General features: G+C 46.8%; 1 protein-coding gene across 2 annotated transcripts in view; it reads left to right on the top strand.

Annotated features, from left to right (window-relative positions):
• Positions 1 to 18,201, top strand: part of UBE2R2 (ubiquitin conjugating enzyme E2 R2) — a 97,011-nt gene that overhangs the window by 45,270 nt on the left and 33,540 nt on the right. Inside the window, exon 1 of one of the 2 annotated variants that reach the window (XM_084832812.1) lies at positions 2,652 to 2,819. The exons of the other annotated variant lie outside the window; for it this stretch is intronic. Coding sequence (XP_084688938.1) covers positions 2,754 to 2,819 — 66 coding nt within the window. The 5' untranslated portion in view covers positions 2,652 to 2,753. Of the gene's footprint in view, positions 1 to 2,651; positions 2,820 to 18,201 lie in introns of those variants that run through there. 2 annotated transcript variants of the gene reach the window in all.

The raw sequence follows: 18,201 nt of genomic DNA, 5'->3' as shown, positions 1-18,201 counted from the left end.
CCGTGAGTTAAAGTGAAAGTTGCTGAGGTCAGCGAGAATGGAAAAGCAGGCCTTTCAGTATAGAGAAGTGTGGAGCTGGTTGCCAATAATGGCAGAGTCTGGTCGACTTCGTGGTGAATGGTAGAATAGAGATGGTGCTGTGCCTTGCATCTCACTAACCCAGCCTTCCCTAACCTGGTGCCCTCCAGATATGTTGGACTGCAACTCCCCAAATCCCACAGTCAGCTATGCTGGGAGCTGCAGTCCCGCAAAACTGAAGGGCCCCAGGTTGGGGAAGGCTGAGTTAAACACAAGTGCCTGTCCTAGCTATATGGCAGATACCTCGCCCTCCCTCCATTGATGACATTGTGACCTAGTTCGTGTGGAACAGCTAACTATGGGTTAAACAGCCCACAGATAGTCATGGCCGTGCTTGAGTAAGCACACTGTCTCCTGTGCACTTCCACTTTACATCCAGCTTTATAAACAACTCAGGAACACCCCTTCCTTAGTTGTTGTCGTGATGTGCAGACTGGGCACTCTGGGTTGTTTAGGGTTAAACAGCTCAGAGTTTTAACACAACAGCAAACCATAGGTTAAAACTCTGGGTTAACCCTAAGTAACCCAGAGTGTCAGGTTCACACATTAGGACAACAATCCAGGAACAGGGCATCCCTGGCTTGTTTAGCAAAATGGGAGTGGGTGGGTGGGAGTTAGACTTGGAAAAAACCCACAGTTTGTTAACTATGGGTTGTTTGTATGAACCGGGTTAATGTGTATTGTCAGAAAAAGGATCAACATAAAGCTTTGCTTAGGCTTTTAAAAGAATTGTTGTTTTTCAGTTGCAGTTTTGAAATTCTAAAGTTTTAACTTTTAATCTAAATTGTATTTTTGAATCGTCCCTCCACTCAACGACTGCCAGAGGCGATTTGTACTGAAACCATAAAAACAATAAAATACAACAGTTTCAAACAAAGGAAGCACCCCCCCCCCCTGATAAAATACATTACAATAAAACAGGGGAACCTTCTCAAATGGAGACTGATTTCTTTGCTTAGTGGCTGCATGGTTTTTTTTATGCCTCTTACTGTTTAGTTCTGTTATATGATGGATGTTAATTAATTAATTAATTCTATACTGTGCAATAGCCGGAGCTCTCTGGGTGGTTCATAAAAATTAAAACCACAAGGTACAGCATAAAAGAATATAAAATATGAAAGCTTAAAACTACAATATGAAAGCACAGCCAGAATAAAACTTAGCAGCAATACAGAGATTTAAAATACAGATTTAGAACAGCAGAGCTAAAAAACTAGAATGCTAAAATGCTGGGGAAATCAAAAGGTCTTCACCTGGTGCTGAAAGGTGTGCAGCATAGGCGCCAGGTGAATCTCTCTAGGGAGCTCATTTCACAGCCAGCATGCTATAGCAGAAAAGGCCCTCTTCCTGGTAGCCACCCTTGGAAGGGGTCCTTGGTGATGAAGCTGTAGACTAGAAATTTTAAAAATATTCTGGCAAGGAACCTTGAATCTGCAGGAACCCAAGGAGGAAATGAAATAGAGCATATGTTTAGGCCCTCGAAGTGTGGAGCAGAGCAGTCCAACCTGCTGTCCCAGGACACCTTGCTTTTAGTGCTCAGAAAGCCATTTTCAGTTGTCTTGGCATTAAGTATCAAGATACTATTTGTATCTCACAGGTACAAGCAATCAGTGTGGGCCTCACCAAAGGCCTCAAGGACAGCCTTCCCCAACTTGGTGCCCTCTAGATGTATTGCGCTACAACTCCTATAATCCCTCAGCCAGCAGCTGGCTGGGGGATTATGGGAGTTGTAGCCTAACACATCTGGAGGGCACCAGGTTAGGACTTTGAACTCTTGTCTGCTGGCTCAGAATTGAAACACACTGTCCGGTGGAACTTGCTAGCTATGTTCGTACATTTCTGTACCTAATTCTGAAAGCTGCTGACTACCTCGGATATTTTGGCTTTCCAGGACTTTAGTTTCAAAAGACGTTTCTGAGCCTCGATCTCTAGCCAGCTGCTGTTCCTAAAATCACTATTCCTTTTAACTCCTTCTCTTTGGTTGTTGTTAATAGGTAGGCACCCAGTGCTTGATCTCTTGAAAGATGCAGATGCAGTATGGTGGGCTTGCAAGGCATAAGTGATATTTTCCATTCCCCTTTCTCCCCCACTTCCTTTTCTCCCACAGCTGAAGGAGAAATTCTGGAATGAGCAATTCTTTTGATGTAGACCAGAGCATGGCACTTTAAAGCCTTAGGCACCAGGGCAAGAAATCATGTCTGGATTGTCCTGATAACACCCCAGAAGGGCTGCTGCTCAAGGCAGCTGTTTATCATCTTTTAGACTGATTGTCAGTCCCACGTTGGTACCTCTTTAAGAAAGGATCCCCCCCCCCCCCCGGTTTCTTGAGACACTTCTGTTTTTCTGTCTTGTTTTGTACAGCAGCTCTGTTCTTAACCAGCTACAGTTTCTGGCTGTAAAGCTATTTTGGGTCCGACATGCATAGTGGAAAAACAACTTGCCAGGCCAGCAGCAAGCTCTTAAAGAAAAGAGATTCCCATGACGGTCACTAGTAAACAAGCTGCTGTAATAGTTGCAGGACCTGGGCACACAGGAAACCAGAGCTTCATTTTCCAAAATAAAAGGTAGCAAGACCCTATCTTGCTTGAGGAAACTAGGTCCACCAATCCAGAACCTTGCTTTTCAATGCTAAAAGTGTGGGAGGTGGCATCCCCTTGGCAGTGAAAGCGGTCCATATGCGCTCAGAGGTTGGTGAGGAATTCACTGGACCAGGCTTTCTTGCCATCCAGCGCATGGGTGAAGTAAGTCTGTCAATTTCATGCACAAAGTAATAGGAAATTCAAGTTGGAGGATATGTATTTTGTTTAGCTTCTGACCTGTAGGGTAGGTAAACTATTTTCTGTTCAGCCCTTAGAATAGAGAAGCAGTGTGTAGAATTTGTGCTAACAGCAATTAGGTAATACTAATGTGACATTGTCCCACTTCTAGGGGTGCTGTGAAAGAAATGGTCTTTTCAAACACTCTCCTCACTGCAGGTAGTCATGAAGTAGCGATCTTAAGCTGCTAAAATGAGCCTTCTCTGCCTGTGCTCACCCCTTAGCTATGCTGTTGTTGTGCCACCTTTCTTGGCGCATCACTGTCTTCTCCTCTGTTGGAAAGGAAGCTTCTGGACCCTATAATCTCCTGCTTTGCACACAGAGTTTGAGCCACATTATGTAAAATAAACATTATGCAGATATTTGGTGTAATAAAAGCAAGTGAGTTTTATTCTTGGGCACCACATCCACTGATGCTGAATGGAGTTTGAAGTAGCTCGCTTGCAATAGTCCCATTGAGCCCTTTGCTTAAAGACGTGCATCGTGTTCCTGTTCTTCATGTGTTGGCACTGGATGAAGATTAGAGCTCCTGGGCAATTGCCACTAATACAAGGGTTCAGAGTTGAAACTAGTGCCCATTCAAACTGCTGTTCTAAATACGGGGGGTGGGGGGTTACATGTTAGGACATACCCTTGTGTGTGTGTGTTTTAAAAAAACTGCATGTGGAAAGATAGAATGTTTTGCAGGGGACTTTCTTGCCTACCTGTCTCCCTGAGCAAAGGATGAGTTTCTTTCCTAATAAGCCAAGCTTAGCTCAGCCTTCCCCAACCTGGTGCCCTCCAAATGTGTTGGACCACAACTCCCATCATTCCTAGCCAGCATGGCCATAAGCAAGAAGCATTCAGAGATGCAAAGCCCTTCTTGCATTCTGAAGAGGTACTGTCCTGAGAGGACTGTACCATGTGTGTACCCTTTGCAAACAGGTATAGAAATGCATTTTTTTCACTTGTGTACGGCATGTGCACGCGTGCACACACATTAATGTATCCAATACATATGCTGTGCCTTTTGAATTGTCAAAATCTACCATTCATGGCTATGAATGGCAAACTGGTTTTGTGGGATTGGTTCCAGCTTCTTCCTTCTGATGAAGTGGACAAGGTGCTTTCATCTGTAAGGCCGACCACCTGCTTACTTGATCCCTGCCCATCTTGGCTCAATGAGCTGCAGAGAGTGGCTGGGTGAGGGGATCAGGGTGTTGATGAACTCCTCCCTTGAGGAGGGAGTGATGCCATCAGCTCTCAAGGAGGCAGTGATAAGACCACTTTTTAAAAAGCCCTCCTTGGATCCCCAAGTTATGAACAACTATCGCCCAGTTTCAAATCTGCCATTTTGGGACAAGGTGATTGAGTGGGTGGTGGCGATGCAGTTAAAGACACACTTGGAAGAAGCCGATTATCTAGATCCATGTCAATCGGGCTTCAGGCCTGGGCATTGGACAGAAACGGCCTTGGTCACCTTGGTGTATGATATGAGGAGGGCTTTGGATAGGAGTGAATACTGCTTCCTTGTTCTCCTCGACCTCTCAGCAGCTTTTGATACTGTTGAGCACAGTATCCTCCTGGACCGCCTGGAGGAGTTGGGTATTGGAGATACCGTATTATGGTGGTTCCGGTCCTTCCTCTCTGGCAGGTACCAGAGGGTAGCACTGGGAGAGGAGGTTTCGAACCTGTGGCCCCTCACTTGTGGGGTGCCACAGGGTTCCATCCTCTCTCTGATGCTATTTAACATCTGTGTGAAGCCGCTGGGGGCTATCATCAGGAGGTCTGGGGTGTGGTGTCATCATTATGTGGATAACACACAGCTCTACCTCTCGTTTAAATCTTGGCTGTAGAATCCCTGTCCAAATGTCTGGAGATGGTGAGTGGCTGGATGGGGAGGAATAAGCTGAAGCTGAACCCTGACAAGACAGAGGTACTTTTGGTGGGAGACAAGAGGAGGCTGGGGGATGTTGACCTGGTGTTGAATGGGGTACAGCTACCCTTGAAAGACCAGGTCCGCAGCCTGGGGGTCATTTTGGACTCCCAGCTGTCCATGGAGGCTCAGGTGTCAGCTGTGAGCCGGACAGCGCTGTACCAGCTCCATCTGATACGGCGTCTGCGCCCCTACCTTCCCAACCATCTGCTCCCATCGGTAGTACATGCCCTGGTCTCCTCTCGTTTAGACTACTGTCATGCGCTCTACGTGGGGTTACCCTTGAAGACAGTTCGGAAGCTGCAACTGGTGCAGAATGCAGCGGCTCTCCTGATTAAAGGCAGCTGCCGGCATGATCACATCACTCCAGTGCTGAAGGAGTTGCACTGGTTACCAGTTGTTTTCCAGGCCAAATTCAAGGTGTTGGTTTTGACCTTTAAAACCCTATATGGTTCCGGCCCAGCCTATCTTAAGGAGCGCCTCCAGCAACACCAGTCAGGCCGCTTAACAAGTTCAGCCTCGAATGGCCTTCTCTCTGTCCCATCATCCAGGACAGCTAGGCTGGTGAGGATGAGGGAGAGGGCCTTCTCTGTGGTGGCCCCCACTCTGTGGAACTCCCTCCCTAGGGAACTCCGCCATGCCCTCTCTTTAATGAGCTTCCACCATGCATTAAAAACGTGGTTGTTCAGGCAGGCATTTGGGGTGGGTTAGGGTATTTTTAGAAATAAGGTGTTTTAAAGTAGAATGTTGTTGTTTTAAAATTGTATTGCTGTACATTTCCCAGAGCGGCCAGGTGACCGGCCAGATGGGCGATTAAGAAATTCAATAAATAAATAAATGAAATCAGCTACAATCCCAAATGTATGAATGAATCCTCTGTGCTTAATGAATTGTTCACCCTGCCTGTTACCTCTTTTCAGTTTTAAGGTGCTGTACTAGAAACTCTCTTTTTGTAGTTTGAAGTAAGCCAAGGCTTGAGAACTGAAGAAAAGTAAGGCAAACCCATACTCTGCAACCCGGAAGCAACTTAAAGTAGTACAATCTACTGTGGTTTAGGGCACAATCCTATGGCCACTAGACAGTGGCTAGATGGCCATAGGGTTGGTCAGTTCCCAGAGAACTGCCCCCCAAACCCCTCCCCTGCTGCCTCATAGGCGACGTGGATCATCCCCGTGCTCAGAAGAGCAGCACAGAGTGGAGGAAAGGGGGCGTTCCCATGGGCAAGGTGGGGAGTTTGTAAGTGCCAGTACGACACTTTCTATGTGTCGTCCGGCCTCCCCACCCCGTGCTCCACTGTTCTACAGCCAGACAGCCAAATCATCTAGCTGCGAATGCAGGGCAGCTAGAGCATAGACGATCCCCTCCACATTTCTCCCCGCCGTGCATTGGATAGGTGGTTGCCTCGGAGTTCTGAGGCGGCTGCCTCTCTACATGGGATTGCTCCCATAATCTCTTCAAAAAGTGCCTGAAGACAAGAGAGGCGGCAATGGGTTCTTTCAGGGCTGTGATGAAATGTTGTGTATATAAATGTTGTTGGTATCCTGTAATGTTTAAGTACTCTTTGTGACCTCTGTGAGGCTATAATGTGTCTGTGTAGGCCTGAGGTCTAACGTTGTTCTTGTGTTGAAGGGCTGGTTTAGTAGTAGCTGCTTGGTGATGTTCTGAAGGGGGAGAGAGGTGATCACTTGTAGTCTTTTTAGATGGCCCTGGATCAGGTAAATTCGGTTTTGATTGGCTGGGGGTTCTAGCTAGGTGGAAAAGAGCAGTTGGGAAATGACAGTTAAAGAGAGGACAGTTAGGGAGTGAGGGAGTCAGTTGTTAGTCAGGGAGAGGGCTGCTGGTTGGTGGGTGGTGTGATAGAAGGGCCAGGAGAAAAACTGAGGAGAGAGAGAATCGCAGAGGCCTGAAGAAGCTAATCCTTCTCTGAGGGGTAATCATGCGTGTCTAGTGAAGGTCAGGAGCAGGGAGCCAGTCCAGGAGGCTTCCCTAAGATCTTGCCAGAAGAAGGTTACACAAGCAGGCATTAAAAGGTTGCCTGCATTCATAAAGCCCACTGACAGGTATCCCTTTCTTCTCATCCATGTTGGAACAAATGATACAGCCAAGCAGAGCTACGAAGAGATCACGTCATTTCTTGGACAGAATGGGGAACTACAGCAGCAAAGGGAAGGCCAAAAGCTTGAAGAGCAACAGCAAGATGAAGCAGAAGTGGGAATGCTGAGGGGAGGAAAAATGGAGTAGAGGATACTCCTTGGAAAAGGGAGACAGGAGAAGAAGAACTAGATGCCACTCTGCACCAGTGGAAGCAGTGGAGCTGTGGAACCATTTCCAGGTACTTGAGAATGAGACTGGAGGATAGCCTGCAGAGGAAGCATCACAGGGGAACCTACATGAGAGTGAGCAAGAGGCTGAAGGTCAGTCAAACAGAGGCGATGAAACCCAGGTCTCCAACAAGAAGAAGAGAAGAGTGGTAGTAGTGGGAGACTCCTTGCTGCGTGGGATCAAGACCCAAGTATGTCGCAAAGACCCATGGACTCTCCAGGTATGTTGTCTCTTGGGAGGACGGATTAGAGACGTGACTGAAAGGTTGCCTGCACTCATAAAGCCCACTGACAGGTATCCCTTTCTTCTCATCCATGTGGGAACAAATGATACCGCCAAGCGGAGCTACGAAGAAATCACGTCAGACACTGAAGCTTTGGGAAGGAAACTCAAGAACTTTGGGGCCCAGATAGTTTTCTCATCCATCCTTCCAGTAGTTAGAAGAGGGATAGAAAGGGAACGAAAAATACTCTGGGTGAATGACTGGCTACGAAGGTGGTGCCGACGAGAGAGATTTGAATTCTGGGACCACGGGCTATACTTCCTGGAAGATGGGCTGTTGGCAAGGGACGGGTTGCACCTCACAAAGGATGGGAAGAATGTGTTTGGCCACAGCATGAAGAACTTCATCAGGAGTGCTTTAAACTGAATCCTACGGGGAAAGGAGATGTAATGTTGGGGGTAACAATGGACATAGGCGCATGCACTGCAACGGAGAGAACAGCTCTGATAGTGCCCAATAGTAGTCTTCAGACACATGTAGGAAGAAAGCCAGACTATGAAGCACATGGTCTTCGATGTCTATATACTAATGCCCAGAGTATGGGAAACAAACAGAACAAACTTGAACTCTTAATACAGGAGGGAAATTATGACTTGATAGGTGTAACCGAGATTTGGTGGGATGACTCTCATGACTGGAATACAGCAATTGAAGGATATAAATTGTTCAAAAAGAACAGGAGGAACAGAAAGGGAGGTGGGGTTGCACTGTATGTGAAAAATACATATCTCTGCACAGAAATACAGGAGGACGAGCTTGGTAGCCCCATCGAGAGCATCTGGATCAAAATAAATGGAGCAAAGAATAAAAGGAACCTGGTGGTCGGAGTCTACTACCGGCCACCCAATCAAGGAGAAGACGAGGATGAAACTTTTGAAAAGCAAATAGCCAATGTTTTAAGGAAGCATGATGTAGTAGTAATGAGGGACTTCAATTTCCCTGATATTTGTTGGGAGACAAATTCTGCAAAACATGGCCCCTCTAGGAAATTCCTGACTTGTGTGATGGATAACTTCCTCCTACAGAAAGTAGAGGAAGGAACTAGAGGATCGGCTATCCTTGACTTGATCCTAACCAACAGAGATGACTTAGTGGGTAAAGTAACAGTTACAGGAACTCTGGGGGAACGCGACCACGTTGTACTTGAGTTCTTGGTTCTAAGGGAAGCAAAAGCCAAGTGTAGTCAACGCGTACCCTGGATTTTAGGAAAGCTGATTTTAATAAACTCAGAACAATGATCAGTAAGGTCCCATGGCAAGCGATGCTAACAAGAAAAGGAGTCCAAGATGGGTGGGAGCTTTTAAAGAAGGAAATTCTCAAGACACAATTACAAACAATGCCAACAAGAAGAAAAGGTGGAAGACAATAGAAGAAGCTAATGTGGCTTCACAAAAAGCTTAGGGATGACCTGAAAACAAAAAAGGACACATATAGGAAGTGGAAGGAAGGCCAAGCAACAAAGGAGGAGTACAGGCATGTAGCCCAGAATTGCAGGGATGGCGTCAGGAAGGCTAAAGTTGAGAACGAGCTGAGGTTAGCGAGGGATGCTAAAAACAAAAAGGCTTTCTTCAGCTACGTGCATAGTAAAAGGCAGAGGAAAGAAGTGGTGGTTCAGCTATTAAATAAGGATGGCAAAACGATAACAGGTGACAAAGAAAAGGCAGAGGTGCTCAATTCCTACTTTGGCTCAGTCTTCTCCCAAAAGAAGGTCTATGACCCCCCTGGCAAAGGCGAAGTACAGGCTGAAGGGGCAGGATTGCAGCTTGAGATCGAGAGGCATATGGTCAAGGTACACCTAATGACTTTGAATGAGTTCAAATCTCCAGGGCCAGATGAACTGCATCCTAGAGTCATAAAGGAACTGGCAGAAGAACTCTCAAAACCGCTGTCTATTCTCTTTGAGAAATCATGGAGGACGGGGGAAGTGCCAGATGACTGGAGGAGGGCTAATGTTGTCCCTATCTTCAAAAAGGGTAAAAAGGAGAAACCTGGGAACTACAGACCAGTCAGTCTGATATCTGTCCCTGGGAAAATTCTGGAGCAGATGATAAAGGAATCCATCTGTAAGCACCTTGACAACAATGCCGTGATTACTCGAAGCCAACATGGATTTGTCAAAAACAAGTCTTGCCAGACAAATCTGATCTCATTTTTGGATCAAGTAACCTCTTTTGTGGACCGTGGGAATGCTGTAGACATCATATACCTCGACTTCAGCAAAGCTTTCGACAAAGTGTCCCATGATATCCTGAAGAGCAAACAAGCTCAAAGTGGGCTAGATGAAACAACGATCCGGTGGATCCACAGTTGGCTACAGAATCGGACTCAAAGAGTGCTTTATCAATGGGACCTTCTCAAACTGGGGAGAGGTAACGAGTGGGGTACCGCAGGGCTCAGTCGTGGGCCCAGTGCTCTTCAACATTTGTATTAATGACTTGGAGGAGGAGGTGCAGGGAATGCTGATCAGATTTGCAGATGACACAAAATTGGGCGGGACAGCTAATACTTTGGAAGACAGAAACAAAATTCAAAGTGATCTGGATAGACTGGAGCGCTGGGCAGAAAACAAGAGAATGACATTGAATTGGGATAAATGCCAAGTTCTGTACCTAGGAAAAAGAAACCAAATGCACAGTTACAAGATGGGGGATACGTGGCTCAACAACACTACAAGCGAGAAGGATCTTGGAATTGTTGTCGATCACAAGCTGAATATCAGCCAACAATGTGATGTGGCTGCAAAAAAGGAAAATGCTATTTTGGGCTGCATTAATAGAAGCATAGCTTCCAAATCCCGGGAAGTACTAGTTCCCCTCTACTCAGCACTGGTTAGGCCTCATCTGGAGTACTGTGTCCAGTTCTGGGCACCACACTTTAAGAAGGATGCAGACAAGCTGGAGAGGGTTCAGAGGAGGGCAACAAAGATGATCAGGGGACTGGAAACAAAGCCCTATGAGGAGAGACTGAAAGAACTGGGCATGTTTAGCCTTGAGAAGAGAAGACTGAGGGGAGATATGATGGCGCTTGTCAAGTCCTTGAAAGGTTGTCCCAGAGAGGAAGGCCAGGATCTCTTCTTGATCATCCCAGAGTGCAGGACACAGAAGAATGGGCTCAAGTGACAGGAAGCCAGATTCCGGCTGAACATCAGGAAAAACTTCCTGACTGTTAGAACAATACGACAATGGAACCCATTACCTAGGGAGATGGTGGGCTCTCCCACACTGGAGGCGTTCAAGACGAGGCTGGACAGCCATCTGTCAGGGTGCTCTGACTTGGATTCCTGCATTGAGCAGGGGGTTGGACTCGATGGCCTTGTAGGCCCCTTACAACTCTACTATTCTGTGATTCTATGAAAACCCTGGTAAATGGTCCAAGCGGCCAGGAGTACAACAGGAGGAGCTTTGGGCATCAAGGAAGACTATATTCAAGAGCGGGACCTGGTTGTGAGTTTATTTGGCTGGGGTGGAGGTTTAGGGAATTTGGCCTGAGGTAAAATAAGTCATTAAGGTAAAATAAGTAATTAGTAGCAACAGGGTCTCTTGAGTCCTTAAGTATTGTCAGCAAGCAGACTTTTGAAAACCCCAAAGTAAATAGTAGTATTCCCTCATGTATAAATATCCCTTTACTAAACCAACTTTTTAAATAGTTCATCTTGTCTCTGATGCTGGTGTCCATCTCACACCTAATCCTCTTATATCAAGCTACTAGGAGGTTTTACAGTATTTTAAGAGAATTGGTGGCAGCAGAAAAGGGTCAGCTTAGGGAGCCCTGCATTACGGTGGCATAGAATTCCTTAGGCCCTGAAATATAAGCATTTACTAAAAAGAAGAAACCCCATAGGCAGGATTGCCCAGTGAGGGAGCAGTTTCCCCATAAGTGGTGGCAGTACTGGAGAGAAAATCCCCCATAACTGGCATATTAAAAACTGGGTATGTTAAAACTGAAGGCGGTGTCAACATAGTGCTTAGCACAGACTTTGCTGCTCTCCAAAGTAATTCAGCAGCCTATACCTCAAATTTCATTTTGCAGAGCAGAGTAAGGCTAGAGTTGCCAGATAGGTGTGGAAGAGCAGCCAAAACCTGGCACAGATGATGGCTGCTTTGTTGGAATACAGCAGCCTTCCTCAATCTGGCACTCTCCAGATGTGGTAGACTGCAATTCCCATCAGGAGTTGCAGTCCAGCACATCCATGAGCACCAGGTTGGAGACGGCTGGAGAACATGGCCCAAGCAGATCCTTAATCTCAGCTACATGAGACTTGCATGATTTTTCTTATAAACATTCATATCTGTATGTATATGGGGCTTCTAACACAGAATTAATCTCAGCAAGAAAATGTGGCCTCTTAGTGTATTGGGATTCAGCACCACACTTCGAGCCAGAGTGGATTCTGGTCCCTGTGACTGCAAAGATAAGTCTGAAAATAATACTCAGCAACTTATATAGTGTGTGTCGAGAACACTTGACATCCATGATGCCAGTAATTGGTTGCCTTCTTTTTGCAAATAGGAATGGGGTGAGGGGAATACTGGCTTGCTTAAGAGCATCCCATGGTTTTAAGGTGGAGGTGAGAGTTGAGCGAGGGATTTCCTGGCTTACAGCTCACTCCTGGCTATGGCAGCTAGGGTACGTGGCAGTTTACAGAATAACATAGGCAAAGAGATAGTTTGGTGCCCCAAGAAGCTGACAGTCTGGGGTCTTATTCTGCCAAACAGCAGCTGAGGTGGTAAACCTGTGCCTGTAGTACCACTTCAGCTTGCAAGCTGGGGGAGAGTGGGTTTGCATGACTGAATGCTCCTCCATTAAAAAAAACTCCTCCAAAAAGAAAGCTAACATGAGGAGGCCAGGATAGACTCCTCCTCTTGACATGCCAGCTTTCTGCATGGAAGAAACTTCCTCTTCTGTCCCCCTATGTGGATTTTCCTCCTGCCGTCTGGTGGTGTAATCCACACATGACTTCTGCACATTTGTTGCCTTTCTGTGAGAATTAGACTTAAATTTTGATGGTGTTGGGAAGTGAAGAGCGAAGCAGTTGCATGAGCTTGAGTTTTAGAAATTGGCCTCCTCCTTGTACATAAATGAGTCTTTGAGTTAATAGGGTGGATTGCTCTGATTCTGGAGAGGCAGCAGAGTCTGGGACCGTGTCCTTTTGGGAGAATAGCTGCCTGGATGGATGGTGGGAATGCAGAGTTGTGTAACATTGCAGCAGTGCCTTGGTTTACACTTCCAAGTCTATAAATAATTCCCTTTGCCTTGCTGCTTCCAGCGGGGCGATGGCTGCCTGTGATAGAGGTGAGTGCCGTGTGTTTTTAACAGAGCATGTGACTGTGGGGTGGAGGGAACGGAGAAGTGGGAGGGAGTGGGGGATCAGAGCTGGTACAGATTGAGAACTGCATAGGAGGAGGAGGAGGAGGAGGCTTTGAATCAAGGTGGATCTGTCAGCTACTGACTCACGAGCTCTCCGTTGGCTTGAGGGTACTGCTGGTGTTCTAATTTAAAGCGCTGCCTAAAATATTTAAGAGGAGCAAGGGGGAGTGTTGATCGCAAGTGATTATTTCTTCACAGAGTGCCTCTGTTTGCCAAATGCCTAAATGATGCTGTTTGCTTTACTTTCCCACAAAGCAGGGGGCAAGCAGACTCCTTCAAAGCTCTGCAACCTTTGGGGAGAGATTCTGCTTGCACAACTTGGGCCAGCTGAGATGGTCATCCTTAACAAGCAGGCACATCAGGCCCACAGCCAGAAGGCATCCTGAGCCTCTGGCTTTGCCACAAGCGTCTTCCATGCCGACCCTCCTGGGGAAGCCCCCACCCATCTGAAGTGAGGCAGGTGGCTGCTAGAGAGGTTCCTTTGGCACTTATACCGTCTTTTGGCATCAGGCAAGGACACCCAACCCCAACCCCGTTTTTAATGCAATTTTAATCTTGCTGGCTGCTGTGATGCTTTTGTTTACCTTGTGGCCTTTTAGCTTATTTTTGTTTATATTTACATTTTACTTGTGTTCCTTCTAGTAAAACTCCTCTGGGATTATGATTGAAAGATGGTATATAAAAATACATACAATAAATAAATAGCTTTGCCCTGTACTATTTTCTGCTTCTGCACATGGATACCAATACATGGATTAAGGGACTGTGCTCACTTAGGTGCAATTCTGGTGTAAACCTTTCCTAGAGTTTTTAGTGGAGGCAGGCTGTGCTATTCTTCTCCCCCCCCACACACACTAATGTATATTTCAGGGTGCCTGCCCGCATTGATGGATTGTTGCTTCCCATATCTACACACACACCACGGATGTCTGCAACTGGAAAACCTGAAATAGTGGCTCAAAGGGTCATCAGATTAAAGTTACATTGTTCAGTCAGAAAACAAATTATGTATTAGCTGACTGTAATAAAAACAGCAGTAGTAAAAGCAGCAGTGCTTTTACTTCAATGCATGCCTCTTACAAGAGCCAGATTGGAAACAACACTCTATGGAGGTTGATGGGTCTCTCTGTGGTGGTTACTCGTGATAGCTATATGTAACCTCCCAGGCTCAGGGGCCTCTGGATACCAGTTGCTGGTGGGGCTTCCCAGAAGTATCTGCTTGGCCTCTGGGGAAACTGGTTGCTGGGCTTGACATGGACCTCTAGTCTACCTAGGACTGCTGTTAAGTTCATTAGATCTCTGTAACTAGCATTGATCAGGTATTCTGTACCCTTCATAGCAACTCCCTTCCTATATACCTGTCCCTCTTCTCCTCCTCCACTCCTTGTTCTTTTGAGTCCTAGCATTTCAAAATATTCCGATTCTTTCAGGATCTCAAACATGCTCAGTAGTTCTACTTGACCCATCTCGTGTCTAGTTTGGGTTATCCTGGCAAAGTCGACATTGTGTTGTGCCTCCAATGCTAACATGGTGGCACAGAATGTTCCTTTGCTTGAAACAAAGCAGAAGCTGGGAGGGAGGCTTGCAGAACAGGAGCCCAGAGTAACAGAGGCTGGAGGAAGGGTTCATTGTAGGCAAGAGACTGGGAGGGGATGAAGGGTGGGTGGTGAATGAGGCTCCAGAGAGAGCATAGGAGTTGGGACAAGAGGGGCCTCTGAAGAGAACAGAACACCCTTAAGATCAGGAGAGAATGATGTATACCAAGGGGGGCCATACATGGCCCCCAGACCACATGCGACCCCCCATTGCCCTCAGGTGCAGCCCCTGCTGTACCCCCAAATTCGGCGGTGAAAAAAATTATGCTCTTGGTGTGGGATATGGTGCTCTGTAGCAGCTATGGAATGTTTGAAGGGTCAATTTTAGCTTGTTATCAAGCTAAACTTAGGAACATAGGAAACTGCCTTTTAGAGTCAGACCACGGCCCATCTAGCCCAGTATTATCTGCGCTGACTGGCAGAAGCAGCTCTCAGGTTTTCAGGCAAGATTCTTTCCTAGCCTTACCTGGAGAAGCCAGGGATTGAACCTGGGGCCTACGGCATGCAAAACAGCTACTCCACCACTGAGCTACAGCCCCTCCCTGGCCCTTTAAGTGCTCTATAACTGCTACAGAGCACTAAAAGAAGATTTGACCCTTTCTGGGGCCTTTTATCGCATGGCACCCTGTGAGCTAAGCAGCCTTGGGGGGGGGTGGAAATGGCTCCCGGAACCCCTGAAGTTGCCCACCCCTGCTGTATACTCTTGAGGGGGTGGGGGGAAAGCAGGAAGATGGGCAAGAGACAGAATCAATGAACGGAAGAAGTGAGATAAAATCAGGACCACAAGGAAATATTGAGGTTGGAAACCTAGAGTTGAAGCAGGGAGCTGGAACTGTGCACTCCTAGCAAGGAGATGCGGGGGGCATTTGGGATGGAATAGGGATTCCGTTGGCGTACAGCCCACCCAGCTGCTCAACAGTCTGCCTTCTTGAGCTAGCTGAGGTGGTCTCTGGGTTGGTGCTAGAGTCTTCATGGCTTGTTGTGTTGGAGGACTTCAACATACATGCTGAGGCCACGTTGTCAAGAGTGGCCTGGCCCCAGTCATTCAGCAGGGCACACTTTGGATTTGGTTTTCTGTGGTGGGTGGGGTGATGGTGATCGGGGGGCGGGACTTTCTGTAGTTTTGGTGGGGTTTAGAATTGCTGGGACTAAGAGCCTCTGCAGGGGTGGGGGACCGATTAAGATAGTCCGCCCCAGGAGACTGAGGGACCTGGATGGCTTTCTGATGGCTCTTGGAGATTTGCCTGCCACCTCCACACACAATTCTGTCGAAGCCCTGGTTGAACCCTGGAATGGACAAGTGGCCTCAGATGGTTGACACGATCACTTCTGAGCATCCTTTCCCATAGAGTGGAGCCAAATGAGCCCCGTCTGGTTTTCCAGGATGCTGAGGGCAATGAAATGAGTGGGACATTGACTAGAGCGATGTTGACAGAAATGAGCCCAATTGAACTTGGGCTACAGCTCATTTGAAAGCCTACTCTGTGGCAATGAGGGTGGTAAAGAAATGGTATTTCTCTGCCACCATCGCATCTGCTCAGAGTTGCTCAGCAGAGCTTTTTTGAGCAGTCTGGCCCACAAGAAAAGGAAGTGAACCATTCGATAGCTCGCTGTGACCAATTTGCCTGACACTCTGCAGATAAAATCAATTGTATCTGTCACAACCTGGATGCCATTATTGATACAGGTCTGGTGGATTTAACTTTGGCTCCTGCTTGTCCAGTCTCGATGGATACTTTTCTATTTATTTGTACAGCCTGAGGATGTGGGCAGGATCCTTGGAGAGGTGAGGCCCACCACTTGTGTGCCCTTCCTGCTGTTATAAAAGCAGTAGGGGGGACTGGCTGAGTGGGTAAGGGTAGCAGTGAATGCCTCTTTACGGCAAGATGGCGGTAAGACCTTTGTTTTAACAAAAAGCCCTCCTTGAACCTCACTGTGTTGAATAATTTCTGGCTAGTCTCCAATATTCCATTCCTGGGCAAGGTATTGGAGTGTGTGGTGGCTTCTCAGCTCCAGGGATTTCTGGATAAAATGGATTATCTAGATCCATTTCAATCTGTATTCAGGCCTGGCTTTGAGACAGAGACTCCTTTGGTTGCCTTCGTGGATGATATGCCAGGAACTGGACAGGGGGGAGTGTGTCCCTGTTAGTTCTGCTTGACCTTTCAGCAGCTTTTGATACCATTGACCATGGTATTTTTCTGACGTGTCTGTCTGAGATGGGAATAGGAGGCACTGTTTATGGTGGCTCACGACCTTCTTGGAGGGGTAATTTCAGATTTTGGTGCTAGAGGATTCCTGTTTGATACTGTGGTTGTTGGCCTGTGGTGTCCCTCAGGGTTCCATCTTAACTCCCATGCTATTTTCCCATGCTGCTTTCAAAAACTGTTCAGAAACTTCAGCTGGTCCAGAATGCTGCAACCAGATTGTAGATCAGGGCCAGTTACAGGGAGCACGTGACCCTTGTTACAGCAGCTTCACTGGCTACCAGTCTGTTTCCGGGCGGAATTGAGAGTGCTGGTTATGGCCTATAAAACCCTATACGGCTTGGGACCAGGCTACCTGAAGGACCACCTTCTGCCATACTAGCCTGCCCAGTTCTAAAGATCTTCTGGAGAGGCCTTCACTCTCAACTGCCACCTTCAGAGATATGTTTGGTGGCAGTGAGAGAGGGGGCCTTTTCAGTGGCCGCTCCCAGGCTGTTGAATTCCCTCCCAAGGGAGGCTATGGTTGCTCCTTCTCTGCTGTTCTTCCAGGCAAAGACCGCCTTATTCAAGCAGGGCTTTGGCCTGTAAGTGGGTCTGTTGGGTTGGGTGCTGTTTTTATTCTGTAGTAGTTATGTTTTTATTGTATTTTAATTATTGTTTTAACCAATTTTAATTGTCTGTGTAAGTCGCCTTGAATGCCACTTTTTGGTAGAAAGGCGGGGTACAAATCAAATCAGTAAATATTGGCAGAAGGCTTTTATTTTTCTTTCTTTTTTAATGCCTATACTTGCTGGCACTGACATTGCCCAGTCTTGATACCATCTTGATTCTTGTGGCCTGTTGAAGCCTCAGCAGTCCCTCTACTAAAAATAGCTGTTGAATTGCTGCTTGCTCTGGCCAACTCCTAAGCAGCAAGAAGTGGTGTGCTGTTCTTTATTGGGTGGGGGAAGGAGGGCTTGCTTCCCATACAGTTCCATCTGGTGCGCATGGCTCCTGCTGATGGCTCTGATAGGAGGGCAAGTTCCAGATTGTCACATTCCTCAAAATGTGCTTAGTCATCCTTCTGCTGTTGGCAGGCAAAAGCTGCTGCCTCTTGATAGACCCAAATGAACATTCAGTGGAAAGTTCGTCATTTACTTTCCCCTGCACATACATCCAAGGGCTCGGAGCAGGTTACATAGATTCTGTTTTGATACTTTGAGAGCCTCTTTGAGGTTATACTAAAAAAAATGTGCTAGGTCATCCAGTGAGGTTGTGGCTGAGCAAAGGAATCTCTTATGCGATCGTAGGGCAGAACTCCAGAATCAATCAAACTCAACTGTGCAGTTTTTACTTGGACACTGTTCTCGAATTTCACCTTTCTGATCGTGTGTGTGTGTTCAAAGTGTTTTAATTCATTGCTGATTGTAAGAACACCTGTTCTTAATCTAAGTGTGTTTTTCTTGATTACATTATTATGTGCAACCGAAAAGAATTCCACTGGATTTTAGCGAGACTTTAGCACACTAACACCTGTGATGGTGGCCTTTTATTATGTAAGAAGGCGGAGGAACATACCATTATATGCCAGAAGTTCTAGTGGTGTGTGTTGAAACTGAGATGTGGCAGATGGTTCACT

This window comes from Heloderma suspectum, chromosome 2 (assembly GCF_057233095.1).
Source record: "Heloderma suspectum isolate Gila_16-S chromosome 2, 16-S_ref, whole genome shotgun sequence".
NCBI classification, from domain to species: domain Eukaryota; kingdom Metazoa; phylum Chordata; class Lepidosauria; order Squamata; family Helodermatidae; genus Heloderma; species Heloderma suspectum.
The sequence above is the reverse complement of the archived record's forward strand: the minus strand, read 5'-3'. Positions and strand labels throughout refer to the sequence as shown.